Source organism: Megascapheus bottae, chromosome 4 (assembly GCF_031878675.1).
Source record: "Megascapheus bottae isolate mThoBot1 chromosome 4, mThoBot2.hap1, whole genome shotgun sequence".
Taxonomy (NCBI): Eukaryota; Metazoa; Chordata; class Mammalia; order Rodentia; family Geomyidae; genus Megascapheus; species Megascapheus bottae.
In genome coordinates this window covers 12,796,752-12,812,714 of record NC_143512.1, presented here as the reverse complement: position 1 = coordinate 12,812,714, position 15,963 = coordinate 12,796,752, and the positions used below count along the sequence as shown (strand labels likewise).

At 47.7% G+C, this 15,963-nt stretch overlaps 1 protein-coding gene across 2 annotated transcripts; it reads left to right on the top strand.

Annotated features, from left to right (window-relative positions):
• Positions 1-1,221: 1,221 nt before the first annotated feature.
• Positions 1,222-15,107, top strand: Slc4a9 (solute carrier family 4 member 9). Of its 2 annotated transcripts, XM_090331393.1 has the most exons (22): positions 1,222-1,468; positions 1,682-1,908; positions 2,185-2,298; positions 2,707-2,762; positions 3,148-3,305; positions 3,567-3,654; positions 4,060-4,214; positions 4,498-4,617; positions 4,762-4,936; positions 5,385-5,518; positions 5,648-5,910; positions 6,694-6,752; positions 6,975-7,163; positions 7,297-7,410; positions 8,533-8,694; positions 8,814-8,992; positions 10,206-10,278; positions 11,632-11,700; positions 11,932-12,105; positions 12,626-12,781; positions 13,016-13,104; positions 14,630-15,107. In XM_090331393.1, exons 1-21 carry the CDS (start codon positions 1,257-1,259, stop codon positions 13,067-13,069), a joined length of 2,931 nt encoding a protein of 976 aa, XP_090187519.1. In that variant the 5' UTR covers positions 1,222-1,256; the 3' UTR covers positions 13,070-13,104; positions 14,630-15,107. The 2 variants fall into 2 exon arrangements, with proteins under 2 accessions (XP_090187519.1, XP_090187518.1); XM_090331392.1 differs by lacking the exon at positions 1,222-1,468 and having other exon boundaries at positions 1,821-1,908; positions 2,190-2,298.
• Positions 15,108-15,963: the final 856 nt, after the last annotated feature.

The following is a 15,963-nucleotide window of genomic DNA, read 5'->3' as shown; positions in this document are numbered from 1 at the left end:
TTTCTGGTACTTAATTGGAAATACTCACAGACTTTCCTGCCTGCGCTACCTTTGAATCTCGGATCCTCAGGTCTCAGCCTCCTGAATAGCTAGGATTACAGGTGTGAGCCATGGGTGTGTGGCTAGGAATGCTAGAACCCCTATGAGCCTGGTGCTGGTGGCTCATGTCCTAACTATTCAGGAGAATGAGACCTGGAGGATAATAGCTTGATACCACCCTGGCACAACTCCCCACATCCCCCACCCCTCCCCCCCAAAAATCTGAGACTATCTCCACTTCACCAACAAAATGCTAAATTGGAGGTATAGCTCAAGTGGCCCTGAGTTCAAGCCCTCCCTGGTCCTAGTGCACACACACACACACACACACACACACACACACACACACACACACATATTTGTGGCTGCTGCGTGGCAGAAGGATTTTGGGCAAGGGAGAACAGAAGCAGGGGAGCTTATTGCAAGAGAGGGTGGAAGGCAACGAGAAATGATGGCAGCTTGGACCATGGTAATAGTCTTTAAGATAGGTTTGAATTCTAGAAATATTTGAAAGATAGAGCCAACAGGACTTGGTAAGTAACTACATTCTTCTTTGCTCATGTGATTTCAAGAACTGTTTTACAAACACCCCCTAGTTGTCTCTTGTGTCCTCAGTGTGGGTCCGATGGGGGGAAAGCTTGGGTACAAAGGTAAATTAGGGCGCTTCCAGATGTTGTTGGACAAAAGAATGTAAGACACAGGTGTTGTGTTCTCCATGACTTGACTGCATTTCCAAATCATTAGTCAGCAGACCTCTACCTGCTGTCTCCATTACCCTGCCTAGGCCTAGTTGTTTAATAGTTCTCAGTTTGTCCAAATGTATGAGGGATGTGTTGTTGACACTGAAAACAGTTCTGGATGCTTGATGTTTCGGTTTGATACAAACTTGGGGAGGTGTCAGTGACTAGATCTGGGCCAAGTATCTCTCCTCTTTATTTACACAAAACTCAAGTCAGGTTAGATCTGATCCCACGAGAAATGCACTCATATGTGTTGCCTCCAAGTTGGACATTTCTGAAGAGCCTGGGAAAAGCCAGACTAGCCTTATAAACACTCTCAGGCCACAGGGGGTAGAGAAGCAAGCAGGAAAAGAGGTGACCAGTATGAGCCGGGGCCAGCAGGTATGGCCTTGTTTGTGTTGGGTTGTAGTGAGGGGTGCATTATAAAGCCAGCCAGCCAGCCAGAAGCCCCGAGATTTCTGTATAAGCCTCCCCAAGATGAAGCTGCCAAGCCAGGAGGAATTTGAAACCTCCAGTGCTGGTGAAACTGTTCCTACAGGAGAGCTGGATAATGTCCTTGGCCCTAGACCTGATGTCCCCTTAGACACAGACAGCAGGGACATGGTGGTATCCAAGGACCCTATGCTCTTCATTCAGCTGAATGAACTGCTGGGCTGGCCCCAGGCACTTGAGTGGAGAGAAACAGGCAGGTGAGTGGAACCCAGCTAGTTCTATGGGGGTACTTTCCCATCCTCAATTCTGAATTCCTTTCTGTGTCCCACCTTCCATGAGTAGAAGTATACTTACTGTCTTCTCCACATTCTAGTTTTGTATTTTTCAGAGATGCAAAGAAGGGTAGCTGAATTGGGGGTATATTCTTGTACCAGGGGCCAAGGACCCCCCTACTATTCTACCTTTCCTGACTCCTCTGTGTCCCTAATCCTAGACATGAGAGAGACTTCCCCAATAACACTGTCTATCCATCACAGGTGGGTACGGTTCGAGGAGAAGCTGGAGGTGGATGCTGGCCGGTGGAGTGCCCCCCATGTACCTACCCTGGCACTTACTAGCCTCCAGAAGCTCCGAAGCCTGCTGGCTGAAGGCCTTGTATTGCTAGACTGTCCAGCTCTGAGTCTCCTGGAACTTGTGGGTACGCTGGGAGTCTTGTTAGGGAGGGCCTGGGTAGAGAGGACATCTCCCAAGGAATCTATGGTCTTGGAACCTTTCAGAGCCCACTTTCACCATCTTATTGGCAGGACTATCCATTCATTGCTTAGGATCAAGATGCATAGAGTAGAGGAACAAGTTCATTGGCCTCTATAGTCTCTGACACTCCTAAAACAGGATGGATCAGAAGGGGAAAGGTCTGAATGATGGAAGCAGGGAGTTCTTGGGATAGGATTTGAGTTCCACCTTTATTCTGCAGAGCAGGTGATAAGGGTGGAGTGGCTGAGCCCAGAGCTGAAAGGGCAACTTCAGGCTTTGCTGCTGCAGAGACCTCAGCACCACATCCAGATGGGAGGCACCAGGCTGTGCTGGGGTGAGAGATCCAGATAAAGACCCTGGGCTAGGAGGATCCCAGATGTCTCCTGGCCTAGGCTTGGTTTAGACCTCAACCCAGGACTCATGAACAAGAGAAAGTTGGGGGTAATGGCGAAGGGGGGGGGGGACGGGAAGGAAGAATAACAGCAAAAGCTCTGTGAAGGAATATATTTAGTGGGCACTGTGCCAGCACCTTTACATGAAGTACCTCATTTAATCTTCAAAGTCACCTGGGGAAATGGGGCAATCATCCTCAGTTTAGTGAAGAGGAAACTGAGGCCCAGAAAGGGAGAGGAGCTGTATGCCAGTTCTCACAGCTTGTCAGTGAAAAAGGCTGGTGTGGGTTCCCTGGTGGACTCACCCCCAGACTCTGTGTTATTAACTACTGAATACTCCTGTTTTGTAGAATCCACTGAGCAAAAAAAGGTTTCTCATGATGAGGATGTCCCCTTGAAGGAACAGGTTTGTGGTCTTTCCTGGGAAAGGCTGGAAGAGGGGTTAGGAATGAACAGAGAGCCTCTCTCCTGTGGGCTCATTGAGAGAGATCCTGGCAACATTCCTCTCCTCTCATAATGTCTTTTTTTTTTTTTTTTATCGGTCATGGGGCTTGAACTCTGGGCCTGGGCTCTGTCCCTGAGCTCTTCAGCTCAAGGCTACTGCCCTACCCCTGGAGCCACAGCGCCACTTCTGGTTTTCTAATGGTTAATTGGAGACAAGAGTCTCATGGTCTTTAGTTCCCCAGGCTGGGTTTAAACCACCACCATCCTCAGATCTCACCCTCCTGAATAGCTAGGATTACAAACATGAGTCACCACGCCCGGTTTCACATAATGTCTTATACTCTCAGCGTCAGAACCCCCTGAGACAAAAGCTGCCTCCAGGGGCAGAGGCAGCAGTGGTGCTGGCAGGAGAGTTGGGCTTCCTGGCACGGCCTCTGGGGGCTTTCGTTCAATTGAAGAATCCAGTGGTGTTGGGGCCACTTACTGAGGTGCCCCTCCCCAGCAGGTAAAGCAACTGAGTGGGAGTCAGGGCCCAAAAGAAGGACCTTTACTGGAGGGAAGGGGTTTCCCTGGATATACGTCCCTGAGGACCAGGGGTGGGGACGGGGGGTGGTACCCAGGGCAAAGTCAGGTCTGCAGAGCATTGGAGTATGTAGGGAGGTCAGACCTGAGGGTCAGCAGGTCAAGAGGCTACCCGTTGGGGGGCTGTGCTGCCCTATGGGGAAGCAGCCTCTGGCCTTCTGTGAGGCCTTCACTCCTTCTTCAGGTTTTTCTGCCTTCTTCTGGGCCCTCCTATGCCTGGAAGGGTCTACCATGAAATGGGTAGAGCAGTGGCTGTCCTCCTCAGTGACCTGGTGAGTTGAGCAGGGGTGTGTGTGTGACAGAAAGAGAATGGGAGGAAGAGGGAGAGAGGGAGAGAAGGAGGGGGAGAGAGAGAGAGAGAGAGAGAGAGAGAGAGAGAGAGAGAGAGAGAGAGAGAGAGAGAGAGAGAGAGAATGGACTTTATGTGTGACCAATCACAACACTGAGGCTGACTGGGGTTTCAACATGGGGACTGAAGTTTCCATAGCTACCCATGTAACCTAATTACGGGCCCAGTGCAGGCATCAGTAGGCATTCAATACCCATGGAATGAATACATGTATGCCTGAAGGTGAAGGAGTGACTTGTCTGCCCGTCACTTGGGTGAGTCTAATTTTGAGGAACATGTATTACAGTCCAATCTGCATGTTCTGTCCATTCTGTGCCCTTAAAACCAGCAATTCCAGTGTTCAGTTCGCCGGGCCAGCAACCTTCACGACCTCTTGGCTGCCATAGATGCCTTCCTCCAGGAGGTGACAGTGCTGCCCCCAGGTCGGTGGGACCCGACAGCCCGGATTCCCCCGCCTAAATGCCTGCCCCCTCGGCACAAAAGGTACCTGGGGGCCACCATTCCATCGGATCTCTCCCCTCTGGTCATGTCTAGAGGCCCTGCCCTTGGGTTTGGAGGTCTGCCACCCCCCCTCCCTCCACCCGTGAGTCCCTCGCAATTGCCTGGCCTACCTTGGTGTGGCTGAAGTGATTGAATTCTTCCTAACACGCCTGGCTGTCAGGTCGGCGAGACGACAGCCGCCAGGGGGCAGGGCGCCACCGACTCTGGGCCAAGTCACCGGCTGGGTGGGGCGCTTGAGCTCACAGGGGGCTCCCCTTCTCCTCAGGCTCCCCTCGCAAGTGTGGGAGGCCAGAGGCGTCTCCAGGCTGGGCAGAGCCGGGGCAGAGGACAGCCACCGCCGCCGTGGGCCACACACGCCCAGCCCAGAGCTGCAGCGGACCGGCTGGTGAGGCCAACTGATTGGGAACAAGGGTCATGGGGGCCTCTACATGGCGGTCCCTTGCAAGGGGACCGCCTGGCCACAGGGGAAGCAGGCCGAGTGCAGGCTGGGGTGTGGGAAGGCGGATCACTGACGACCTGCGGGTGGGAGGCTGTTCGGGGGTCTTGTCCAGGATGTGCGTCGGAAGGCCCCGTGGTACCCCAGCGACTTCTTGGACGCCCTGCATCCCCAGTGTCTCTCAGCTGTGCTCTACATTTACCTGGCCACCGTCACCAACGCCATCACTTTTGGGGGTCTCTTGGGAGATGCCACTGAAGGTGCCCAGGTGTGTGGGGTTGTGGGACATGCATTATGGGAAATGGGTTGGCAGAAGTTGAGTGTGTGTGTGTGTGTGTGTGTGTGTGTGTGCACGCACGCGCGCATGCACGCTCACACTAGTAATGGGACTTGAACTTAGGACCTGGGCATGGTCTTTTTGCTTTTTCACCCAAAGCTGGTGCTCTACCTTGTTGAGTCACATCTCTACTTCTGTCTTTTTGCTGTCCCCACCCCCCTTCCCTCATCCCAGGCTGGCTCTGAACCATGATCTTCAGATCTCAGCCTTCTGAGTAGATAAGTTTACAGACACGAGCCAATGGTGACTGTCTACACACAAACTTAATTGACTTCCATGTCCCCTTCTTCTGGGGACTGAACAAGCTCTGCTGAAGCTTAGGTGTCTGTGCTAGGGAAGCCAGGGTACTGTGATGTCTCTCTCTCTGTTGGCTTCCCAGGGTGTGCTGGAAAGTTTCCTGGGTACTGCAGTTACCGGGGCTGCCTTCTGCCTGGTGGCAGGCCAGCCCCTTACCATCCTCAGCAGCACAGGGCCAGTGCTGGTCTTTGAGCGCCTGCTCTTCACTTTCTGCAGGTAGGAGTCCTCCCCCACCTTCCCAGCCTCCAATGCCACACACCCTCAGCCTGTTCTGGCTAGATGAGAGGGCTGGAGCTATCTCTTTGACTTGAGGGGCATAGCTCTACCTGTATCTCATCCCCACAGAGATCACAGCTTGGACTACCTGCCCTTCCGCCTGTGGGTGGGCATCTGGGTGGCCGCATTTTGCCTGGTGCTCGTGGCCACAGAGGCCAGCGTGCTGGTGCGCTACTTCACCCGCTTTACAGAGGAAGGGTTTTGTGCCCTCATCAGCCTCATCTTCATCTATGATGCCCTGGGGAAAATGCTGAGCTTGACCCGTGCCTATCCCATCCAAAGGCCAGGGTCCCCTGCCTCTGGCTGCTTCTGTCAATATCCAGGCCCAGGAGGTAGGTGAGGGAAACAGGGAAGCAGGTAAGGAAGGATGTGAGAGGAGAAAGGACCACTGATTAAGTTCAGGAAAATGATGAGTATTTATCCAATGAACAATAGCACTCTTACCCACTCTGGTTCTGAATCACTTGAGACATAAATCAACAGAAAACCCAGTATTGGTCTTTATTTGACATAGTAAAGATATCAAAGACTTGATAGAAGAACACAGTTGTATGGCTGAATGGATTTCCTAACAGTAAAGCCAAATCTTGACATAATGGCAGCAATGGATAGAGACCTACTTGCCCCAGAGGAGTAGAGCTAAATACATGCACCAAATAGGAGGCTTGCTTCTGAGAGAAGGGAGAGGGAGTGGCAGGGCCAAGCTCACCCAGCTTCGTTTCTTAAACTCACCCATCGAGTAAGATACATCTCTTCCTGGATGACCACAATCAAACAGACGGAGAAAGGATTGGAGTATTCTACTTGAATACAGCCCCACATGTGGAAGGCAGCACCAGGACTTGGAGCTGTGTGCTCTCTCAAGTGTGCCAGACTAGTTCTTGCTCTGGTAGGATTGTTGAGTTCATGAATTCAGCCATTTTCTGAGTAACTGCTCTAGCCTGATTCTGGGGGATACAGATGGTAGAGAATTTGAGGATCAGGGGTAGCAGGCAGTGTCCTGAGTTCCGATGTGGTTGCAAGGGAGTTGTCAGACAGCAGAAGTCTGTGATTAGCTGGATTAAAATCCTGTGGGACTGGAGGCGTGTGCAACTGAATTATTCTCTGCTTTCCAGAAAATGTGTCTCAGTGGACAAGGACAAAGCCAAATGACAGAGATGACATCTTAAGCATGGTGAGGGCTTGCTTCTGGGAAGGCCTGGGAGAAAAGGGTGAAAACTAAAGCACTCAATTGTTCTCCCCATCCTACAGTGTAGGGAAACCTTCAGAAGGTGCAGCCATTTCTTATGGCCAATGACTTCCCAACCTGTGGGTCCCCTTTCCCTTGAGGTGGGTTTAGAAGAGGACACTTACTCTGTTTCTACTACCCCCAGTAGCTGATTATCCCTCCACATAGGACCTAGGCCTGGTCAATGCATCCTTGTTACCTCCTCCTGAGTGCACCCAGAAGGGAGGCTACCCTCGTGGTCCTGGCTGCCATACTGTGCCAGACATCGCCTTCTTCTCCTTTCTCCTTTTCCTTACCTCCTTCTTCTTTGCTACGGCCCTCAAGTATGTAAAGAATAGCCACTTCTTCCCCTCCATGGTAAGTGTTACCTTTTTTTTTTTTCCCCCTATGTGAGAGGTCTTCTTTTGGCCTTGAGTCCTGTCTATAAGTCAGGATGTAAAAGGACAGAGATGGCAGATCTATACCTCATTGTGTCCACCTGTGTGGCCAGGTACGCAAAGTGTTCAGTGACTTTTCCTCAGTCCTGGCTATCCTGCTGGGCTGTGCCCTTGATGCTTTCCTGGACCTAGCCACACCAAAGCTCCTGGTACCCACAGAGTTCAAGGTGAGAGCTGGGGGATTTGATAGGGGAACATCAGTGCTAACAAATTTTGGAGGGGAAAGATGCACAATTCCTATTCTTTTCTCCATGAGTTTCTTAATGGTCCCCAGAGTTGTTGAGAGCATTACATGAGGTAGTGCATGAGTGACTACGGAAGACTGTTCACAGTAGCTGTTACCATCAAACAGCAATCAGAAGGACGGGTTCTGACGGCAAGACTTGGGTTTAAATTTCAGTTCTGCCACTTTCCATGTGTGCATTAGGCAATTTATTGAAAGCCTGTTTCTTAATCTATAAGGTGGAAATCATATAACAATAGCTCCTACCTCAGAGGTTGTTTTGAGGTTTACAGTGGATCCTAGTGTTTGGCATGTCTCACAGTGCCTGGCCCATACCAAGTCCTCAGTAAATGTTAGTCATTGCTGTTATGGGCTCTCCCTACTTTTGCTGTGGTCCTGCCCACTTCACTACTCCTCATTCCTTTCTTTCACCCACCATTGCCTGCTTGGTTCCAGTAAGGCTGGAGCTCTCTCTAGGGTGTGACTGTGGAACAAAGCTTTGTGCCATAAGAGACTTCCCACCAGCTTCCTCCAATACAGAAGGGAAGAAGGGGGAAAAGCTCTATTTGAGGCAGCCTCAGGGGCTCAGAACCCCAAGTAACAACCCAGGTCCTCTCCCTCCAACAGACGCTTATAATCAAAGCAGACGCAGACACACCTAGTGCTGCCCCAGATATGGGCAGGTCTGAGCCTGAGCTGCCCCACCCTGAATGGGGGAGTGTCTAAGAAGGAGAGCTGTGTATGTTACAAGAAGTGTGGGAAGGTCATAGCCAGTGAGGGAGAGGGAGGGAGCTGACAGCAAATGCCTAGAGACTCTGGCTCCAGCCAGGCTGGCCCTATCTTGCCCTCTTTGAAGGTACTGGGATGTTTTGAAGCAGTACACACACACACACACACACACACACACACACACACACACACACACACACTTTACCCTAGCATCCAGTGTCTTAGAGAGGGGAGCAGATTGTAAAAGAGTACCAAGACTGGGGAAGGGGGGATGTACGCATGTATTCTTGGAACCCATGTATATTACATATATTTGTCTGTGGAATGCCTTCTTTAGCCTACACTCCCTGGACGTGGCTGGCTGGTGTCACCTTTTGGAGCTAACTCCTGGTGGTTGAGTATAGCAGCTGCCCTGCCTGCCCTGCTGCTGTCTATTCTCATCTTCATGGACCAGCAGATCACAGCAGTCATCCTCAACCGCACCCAGTACAGACTGCAAGTAAGGCCTGATTGTTAAGGTCCTAGATCAAGGGATAGAAACTCCAGGATGGAGTCCAGGTTGCTCCTCTTCTGTGGCTCAGGGTAGCCTCATCATCACCCTCCATCCACTCACTGCAGAAGGGAGCTGGCTTCCACCTGGACCTGTTCTGTGTGGCTGTATTAATTCTGCTTACATCAGTGCTTGGGCTGCCCTGGTATGTCTCAGCCACTGTCATTTCCCTGGCTCACATGGACAGTCTTCGGAGAGAGAGCAGAGCCTATGCTCCTGGGGAGGCCCCCAGCTTCTTGGGCATCAGGTGAGGCTAGGATTCAGAGGCTGGAGTAAAAGGAGGGAAGCAAAGTAGTTATGGGATATATGACAGTTATTTGGATAGTTTAAGTTCATTGCAGTGCATAAGTGGGTGGGTTCTGGACGCTGAGGATTGTATCTCCTCCTTCACTCATGATGACGATGAGGGCCCTCAAGAGTACCATCACTGATGCAAAGGTGGAGGTAGTCAAAGCTGAGGTGGAGGGTGAAATGCTACCTCATAGTCCCTACTCAATATAGAAGCATATCAATGGCTGTTCAAAGGACTTCATTACAAAAACAAGGCTGAAACTGGTGGAAACACAATCTGTCTAAAGTATATTAAATTACCCAGCAACTGGTGGCTTACACCAGGAATCTGGGATCAAACCAGCTCAGCTCAGACAGACAAATCAGACTCTTTTTTGTTGTTGTTGTTCATTTGTGGGACTTGAACTCTGGGCCTGGGCGCTGTTCCTGAGATCTTTAGCTCAAGGCTACCACCCTACCCCTGGGCCTGGGCATTGTCCCTGAGCTCTTCAGCTCAAGGCTATAGCCCTACCCCTTGAGCCACAGCGCCACTTCCCATTTTCTAGTGGTTAATTGGAGATAAGAGTCTATGGACTTTAGTGTCCTGGCTGGCTTTGGACTGTGATCCTCAGATCTCAGTCTCCTGAGTAGCTAGGATTATAAGCGTGAGCCACTGCGCCCAGCTTCAGAGTGACTCTTATATCCAATTCACCAGGAAAAAGCTAGAAGTGAAGGTATGGCTCAAGAGGGCACTAGCTAGCCTTTAATGAAAAAAGTGGATGAGGCCCTGAGTTCAAGCCTGCTTCGGTGAACACGTGTGTACGTGTGTGTGTGTGTGTGTGTGTGTGTGTGTGTGTATGTGTGCATGAGCACACACATGCAAATATGTGAAATTAACAAAATTGTAAAATATAGATCTTTATGGCAGTATAAAATTACTAATTCATAATAAAAACAAAGAGCTGTGAACTTGAACCAAGGTGTTGGGGGGTGGGACTGGGAACCTCATGTTAAAGTGTTCTGGACCTTTCCTGGCTATGAGTTGAGGCCCCCTTTCTGCCAGGGAACTGATTGGAGGATCTCACTAGTTTCCTCTGGCTTCTAGGGCCTCTACCAGAGAGTCATTTGCTATCTAGCCTAGGTGTTAGGAACTCTTCCAAAATGTAGCTATCTCTTTTTTCTCCCCACAGGGAGCAGAGGCTCACAGGCCTGATGGTGTTCATCCTCACTGGCATCTCCATTTTCCTGGCACCTGTACTCAAGGTACCTGTTAGACCAGGATCAGAGTCAGTATGTATTAATAATACATGAAGCAAGAACTGCTACTGACATAGCCAATAGGATTTATACAAGTCTCATTCAATCATCATATTAACCCTGAGTGGCATATGAGCTTTACAAATGAGAACTGTAAAGGGTAAAGAGGTAAAGTAATTTGCACGAACCCACTAAGAATGCTAGAACATCTCCTGTGTACCACGCTCTGCTAGCCAGCCAGGAAAAGTGAGGACAGGAGAATAACAAAAAGGAATACAAGACTAAGCACCAACTTTAAACACACATAAGTAAAACTTCAGTAACAAGTGATAGCAGAAATGGTCAACAAGCCAAGACAGCAAAGCAGTCATGGAGGGTACAGAAAATGTCAGACAAGAGTCACTGGTAGGAAGACAGGAGGTGAAGCAAGGGAAAGTTCATGGAGACTGAGTGAGAGTGATACAGCAGAAAGGGCCAGATGGACTGGATCTGTAATTAACTACATGACTCTCATAAACCATAAGCCAAGCACTGGTTTAGGTACTGGGGATACAGTGGCGCTCCAAATAGATCAGGCTTTCACCTTGAAGTCTGGTGACAGGGGACTTTTTCTTTTTCCTTCTTTCTTTCTCTTCCTTCCTTCCTTCTTTCCTTCCTTCCTTCCCCCCTTTTTCTCCCCTCCCTCTTTTTCCCCTTTCCTTTTAATTAGAGATAAGAGTCTCATGGGCTTTCCTACCATAGATAGCTTCAAACCATAGCTTTCAGTCTCCTGAGTAGCTAGGATTATAGATGTGAGCACTGGTACCTGGCATCTTTCTTTTCTTCAAATTAGCTTACATTAGTTATGCAGATGGCAATTTCATTGTTATATTTCCACACGTATATAATATGTTCCAATCAATCCTACCCTATCTATCACTCCCTCTTTCTTCCTTTCCAAAACAATTTTAACACATATTTTTAGAAATCAAAATAGGATACCTTCAGATAGAGATTATTTTTATGAAAAATGATAGGAAAGGATGATAGTATATTGGGAACATGGAGAACAGAGGGTTATGTGATACCTGACCCTGGAAAGGAACCCAGGTGTGGTGGTGCATACCCATCATCCTAGTTCTCAGGAGGCTAAGGCAAGAGGATCTTGAGAGACAGGCTAGGAAATGTACAGGTTTCTCTTTCAGTTTCTCCTTATGAAAGTGCAGACAAACATGCGACTAATGAGAGGATTCAATGAAATCTGGCATGCACAATGTACCAGGAAAAGAAAGCCTGGGCAGGCTCAGATGTTAGCACTAAGGTGGGGCATCTGGACAACTGTAAGCTATTTTGCAAGTCCTCTATTTTTCTTCTTACCAGTTTATTCCAATGCCTGTGCTCTACGGCATCTTCCTATACATGGGGGTGGCAGCACTTAGCAGCATCCAGGTGAGGCCATTAAAATATCCCAGCAACCCTTCTCTTCCAGCCCACACTTGCCAATCCCCCTCCTATTCAATGGCTGCCTCTCTTTGGGTACAGGGCCTCTGCTGCCATACTCTGGGTGGGGAGGACAAGGGAATTTTCTCCCCCTCTCCCTGCCCTTGTTTGGCTGTGATAGGTGCAGTGATATTGAATACTACCCAAGAGCCCGGCTTCCTTTTCCTCTCATCCTCCCAGTTCATGAAGAGAGTGCAGTTATTGTTGATGCCTGCAAAACACCAGCCAGACCTGCTGTTCCTGAGGCACGTGCCTCTGAGCAGAGTCCACCTTTTCACAGCCATCCAGCTTGCCTGCCTAGGTCTGCTCTGGATAATCAAGTCCACCCCTGCAGCCATCATCTTCCCCATCATGGTGACTTGGGGGCACGGTTAGGTTGTCCTGGGGGAGGTCTGGGAGACTGTGACTCCAGGAGAATAGTCAAAGTCTCTGCAAGAGCAACTCACCTCTCTCACTTGCCCTGGTTCTTCCTGGATGGAAGTGCTAAGAAAAGATAGCTGAGCAACACATAGACTTGCCCTGTGATACTTAATTCACTTCCTTTCCCAATTGACCTCTTGGCTTAGCTCATAAACTTAGAAAGATGATGTCCCAGGAAAGGCAATGTGGACAATTTCTGTTCCTCACAGATGTGAAAGTTTAAGAGGCATGGGCTTTGCAATGGGACCCTTATGGTTAGCTGTATAACTTCTAGGAAGTTACTAACCTCTCAGGTCTCTATTTCCTTTGGTCTATAATGTGAATACTTATTGTATTTAACTTATAGCAATATGTTGACACTCAATGCCTAGCATATAGGAAGTGCTCAATAAATGTTATAATTATTTTTCAGCTGCTGTTGCTCATAGTTATTGGTCTGTTTCTATTTCTGCAGTTGCTGGGCTTGGTAGGGGTCCGAAAGGCACTGGAGTGGATCTTCTCACCACAGGAACTTCTCTGGCTGGATGAACTCATGCCAGATGAGGAAAGGAACATCCTTGATAAGGGGCTGGAGCCAGATCACTCATTCAATGGAAGTGACAGAGAAGATGTGAGCTTTAGTCTAGGTCTTTCTGGGGGAATGGACAGAGGTTGGGAGATTCCCCCTTGTCCAAGAGTGGCCCTGAAAGCCTAGTATCTCCACTAAACCCAAATATCTGATAAAAACAAGCATTTCTCTTCGCTTTGCATTGACAAAGGCAGAATGAAGGACATCCTATTTTCTTCCTCTGTTTCTTTCTGTCTCTGTATATTCCCCACTCACCTTGGGATCTTTCTTCCACAGTCAGAACTGATATATCAGCCAAAAGCTCCAGAAATCAACATCTCTGTGAATTAGCTGGAGTTTGGAGACCCCTGGAAACTAAGCGTGAGGTAAGAATGTGAGACAAGTAACTAAATTAAAGATGGGAAGTGTGTGATATGGGATCAGACCTTGGAAACTTGTTGGTATTTTTTCCCCTTGGGGGGTGGTGAGTTTGAACTCAAGGCTAAGGTTTTTACCACTTGAACAAGTGCTCAAGTACTTGAGTCACATTTCCAGCCTAGAAACCTATTAACCTATTTTTACTTTTCTTTTCCTTTCAATCCCTAAAAAAAAATCTTTGCATTCCTTTTATAACTCAATACCTTCTCTACCCTTGAGTGGGAGAAGTAAAAAGATTTCAGAGGGAAGATTAAACCAAGCAGGGTACCTGGGCTTGATTTCCTGCAAATTTGAAGTTGAACCAGTGGAGGGAGCTCAAGTTCATAACAGGATGTGGTGGGAGAGGGAAAGAATGAGAGGGAGTATCAGGTCAAAAGAAAGGATAGGACTGGAAGTTGGGTTAGTGGTAGAGTGCTTGCCTAGCATGCATAAAGCCTTGGGTTCAGTTCCTCAGTACCACATAAACAAACAAAAGCCAGAAATGGCAATGTGACTCAAGTGATAGAATGCTTGTCCTTGAGCCTAGGGCCCAGACCTAGTTCAGGCCCCAGGACTGGCAAAAACAAACAAACAGACAGACAGACAGGCAGGCAGATAGATAGATAGGAAGAGAGGATAATACCTATGTTCCTTTCCCTTGGTCAAGAGGCTTCTCCTCTAGTCTTGTGTGAACCACACTCCAGTTATATAAGTGGAGGATTCTCTATCTCTTGCCTTCTCCACCTTTCATTTTACTACCATTTTCTAAGGCATACCATACCTACATAGAGTATCTAGGTCTGAGAGAAACAGTGGTAAGTAGGGTAATCACAGTTTCTGACCTTGGTAGCTTAAATTCCTCTGGGAGAATCAGACAGGCAACTGTTACTTGGGTAGTGCTGGCTAAGGAACACAGAGACTGAGGGAGCAAGAAAGACTCGACTTCCGTTTTGGAGGGTTCTGAAGATGGGCTGGTGGAAGTCAAAATGGTTCTCCCAAAAGTAGCCATTATTTGAATTCTGAAGAATGAATATAAGCTAGCTTGGTCAGGATAAATGGGAAATGTTCTAGGCAGAAACCACCATATGAGCCTAGAATTATTTTCCTTTGTTAATCTAAACTCCCTTCTGCACCACAAAACATCCTCCTTTCCATGGCTCTACAAGCCCAAGACCTTCATCACTAGCAAGGGAATTTTTCTGATCTTTTCTTGAGACAGAGTCTCACTGTGTAGTTCAAGCTACTGTTGAACTTGGGATCCTCCTGCTTCAGTCTCTTGAATGCTAGGATTATAGGCATGTACCATCCATCATACTTGGCTCTGCAATAGACAATTTAGAAGCACTAAATGGAGAAAGAACAATTCACTGGCTGATCTAGAATTAGATTGCCCAGGATTTCCTTATCCTCCAGCATTTCTTTTGTTCTGTCCTTTTCTCTATTGTATCCCTGCGCAGTTGTTCTGGCTTTACCATGTCTTCTTTGGATTCACAGGTGTTTTACTTAGGAATCAGGACATTGTTGGGAGATGCTGTCAACTCGACTTGGGACTTGGAACAATGCACAAGCTTGAAGAGTAGCTGGTCAAGATCTTAGTTACTTCCTGAGGCATGGTGGAAAGTGACAGAAGTTTTGGGCTTAGGAAAGGCAGATCTGACCAGTCCCCATTCACTTACTCTTTTAACATTAAAGGGACTCCAACCCCAAAACCTTTCCTATTTTTAAGTCTGTTCTCCCAAATTCTCCTATAATCTAGAGATTATCTTTTCTACTTGTAGAAGGAAAAAGAAACATTTTTCTCTTTGAAACAAGTTTTAACAAACATAAAACTAATCTTTATTGTTGTCTTGTTCATCACAAAAACCAAAGAGGTGGAAATCATCACTGGAAATCATCATTGTTATAGTTTACTGTATGTTGTTTAGATTTAATGAGTACTTTCATATTTTTATTAAAATAGAACTATGCTGTGGAGATTTTATTTTATTTTATTTTATGTCAGTCCTGGTGCTTGAATTCAGGGCCTGAGCACTGTCTCTGAGCTTTTTAGCATATTGTGGAATTTTGTAACATGCCTGTCACTTAATATTTGTTGGACATTTCTTCCATGTCAGTACCTCATTCTTTACCACAGACATAGAATAAACATAAATTCAAGATAGAAAAAGATACATACAAGAGTACATAAAATATAAGTTTTCCACAAGTGCAAGAACCTTTTTTTTTTGTGGGTCATGGGGTTTGAACTCTGGGCCTGGGTACGTACGTCCCTGAGCTTTTACAGCTCAAGTCTATCGCCCTACCCTTGAGCCAAGCCCCACTTCCCATTTTCTAGAGGTGAATTGGAGATAAGAGTCTCAGGCCCTTTTGTGCCCCAGTTGGTTTTGAACCTTGATCCTCATATCTCAGCCTCCTGAGTAGCTAGGATTATAGGTGCGAGCCACTGACTCAGCAAGTACAAGAATTTGGACAGAGTATACATATTCAGGAATGGGATTAAAGAATAACAACAAAGGGGTTGGAGCTGTAATTCAGTGGTAGAAAATTTGCCTAGCAATGTTTACTAACATCTTGGGTTCAATCCTTAGTATTGAACAAAAGAAAAAAAGAAGAAGAAGCCAGGTGTGGTGGCCTAAGCCTGTAATTCCAGCATTCAGAAGGCTGAAGGGATCATAAATTTGGACTATACATTGTTTATTCCATAATAAACAAACACATATACAACGAATAAAGACAGGTAACTTCTCCTCAAAATAAATTCAAATAAACATGTAGGGTATTCCTAGCACTTCTCTCTGTGTCCTAGATTGCATCGCCATTCCAAGTAA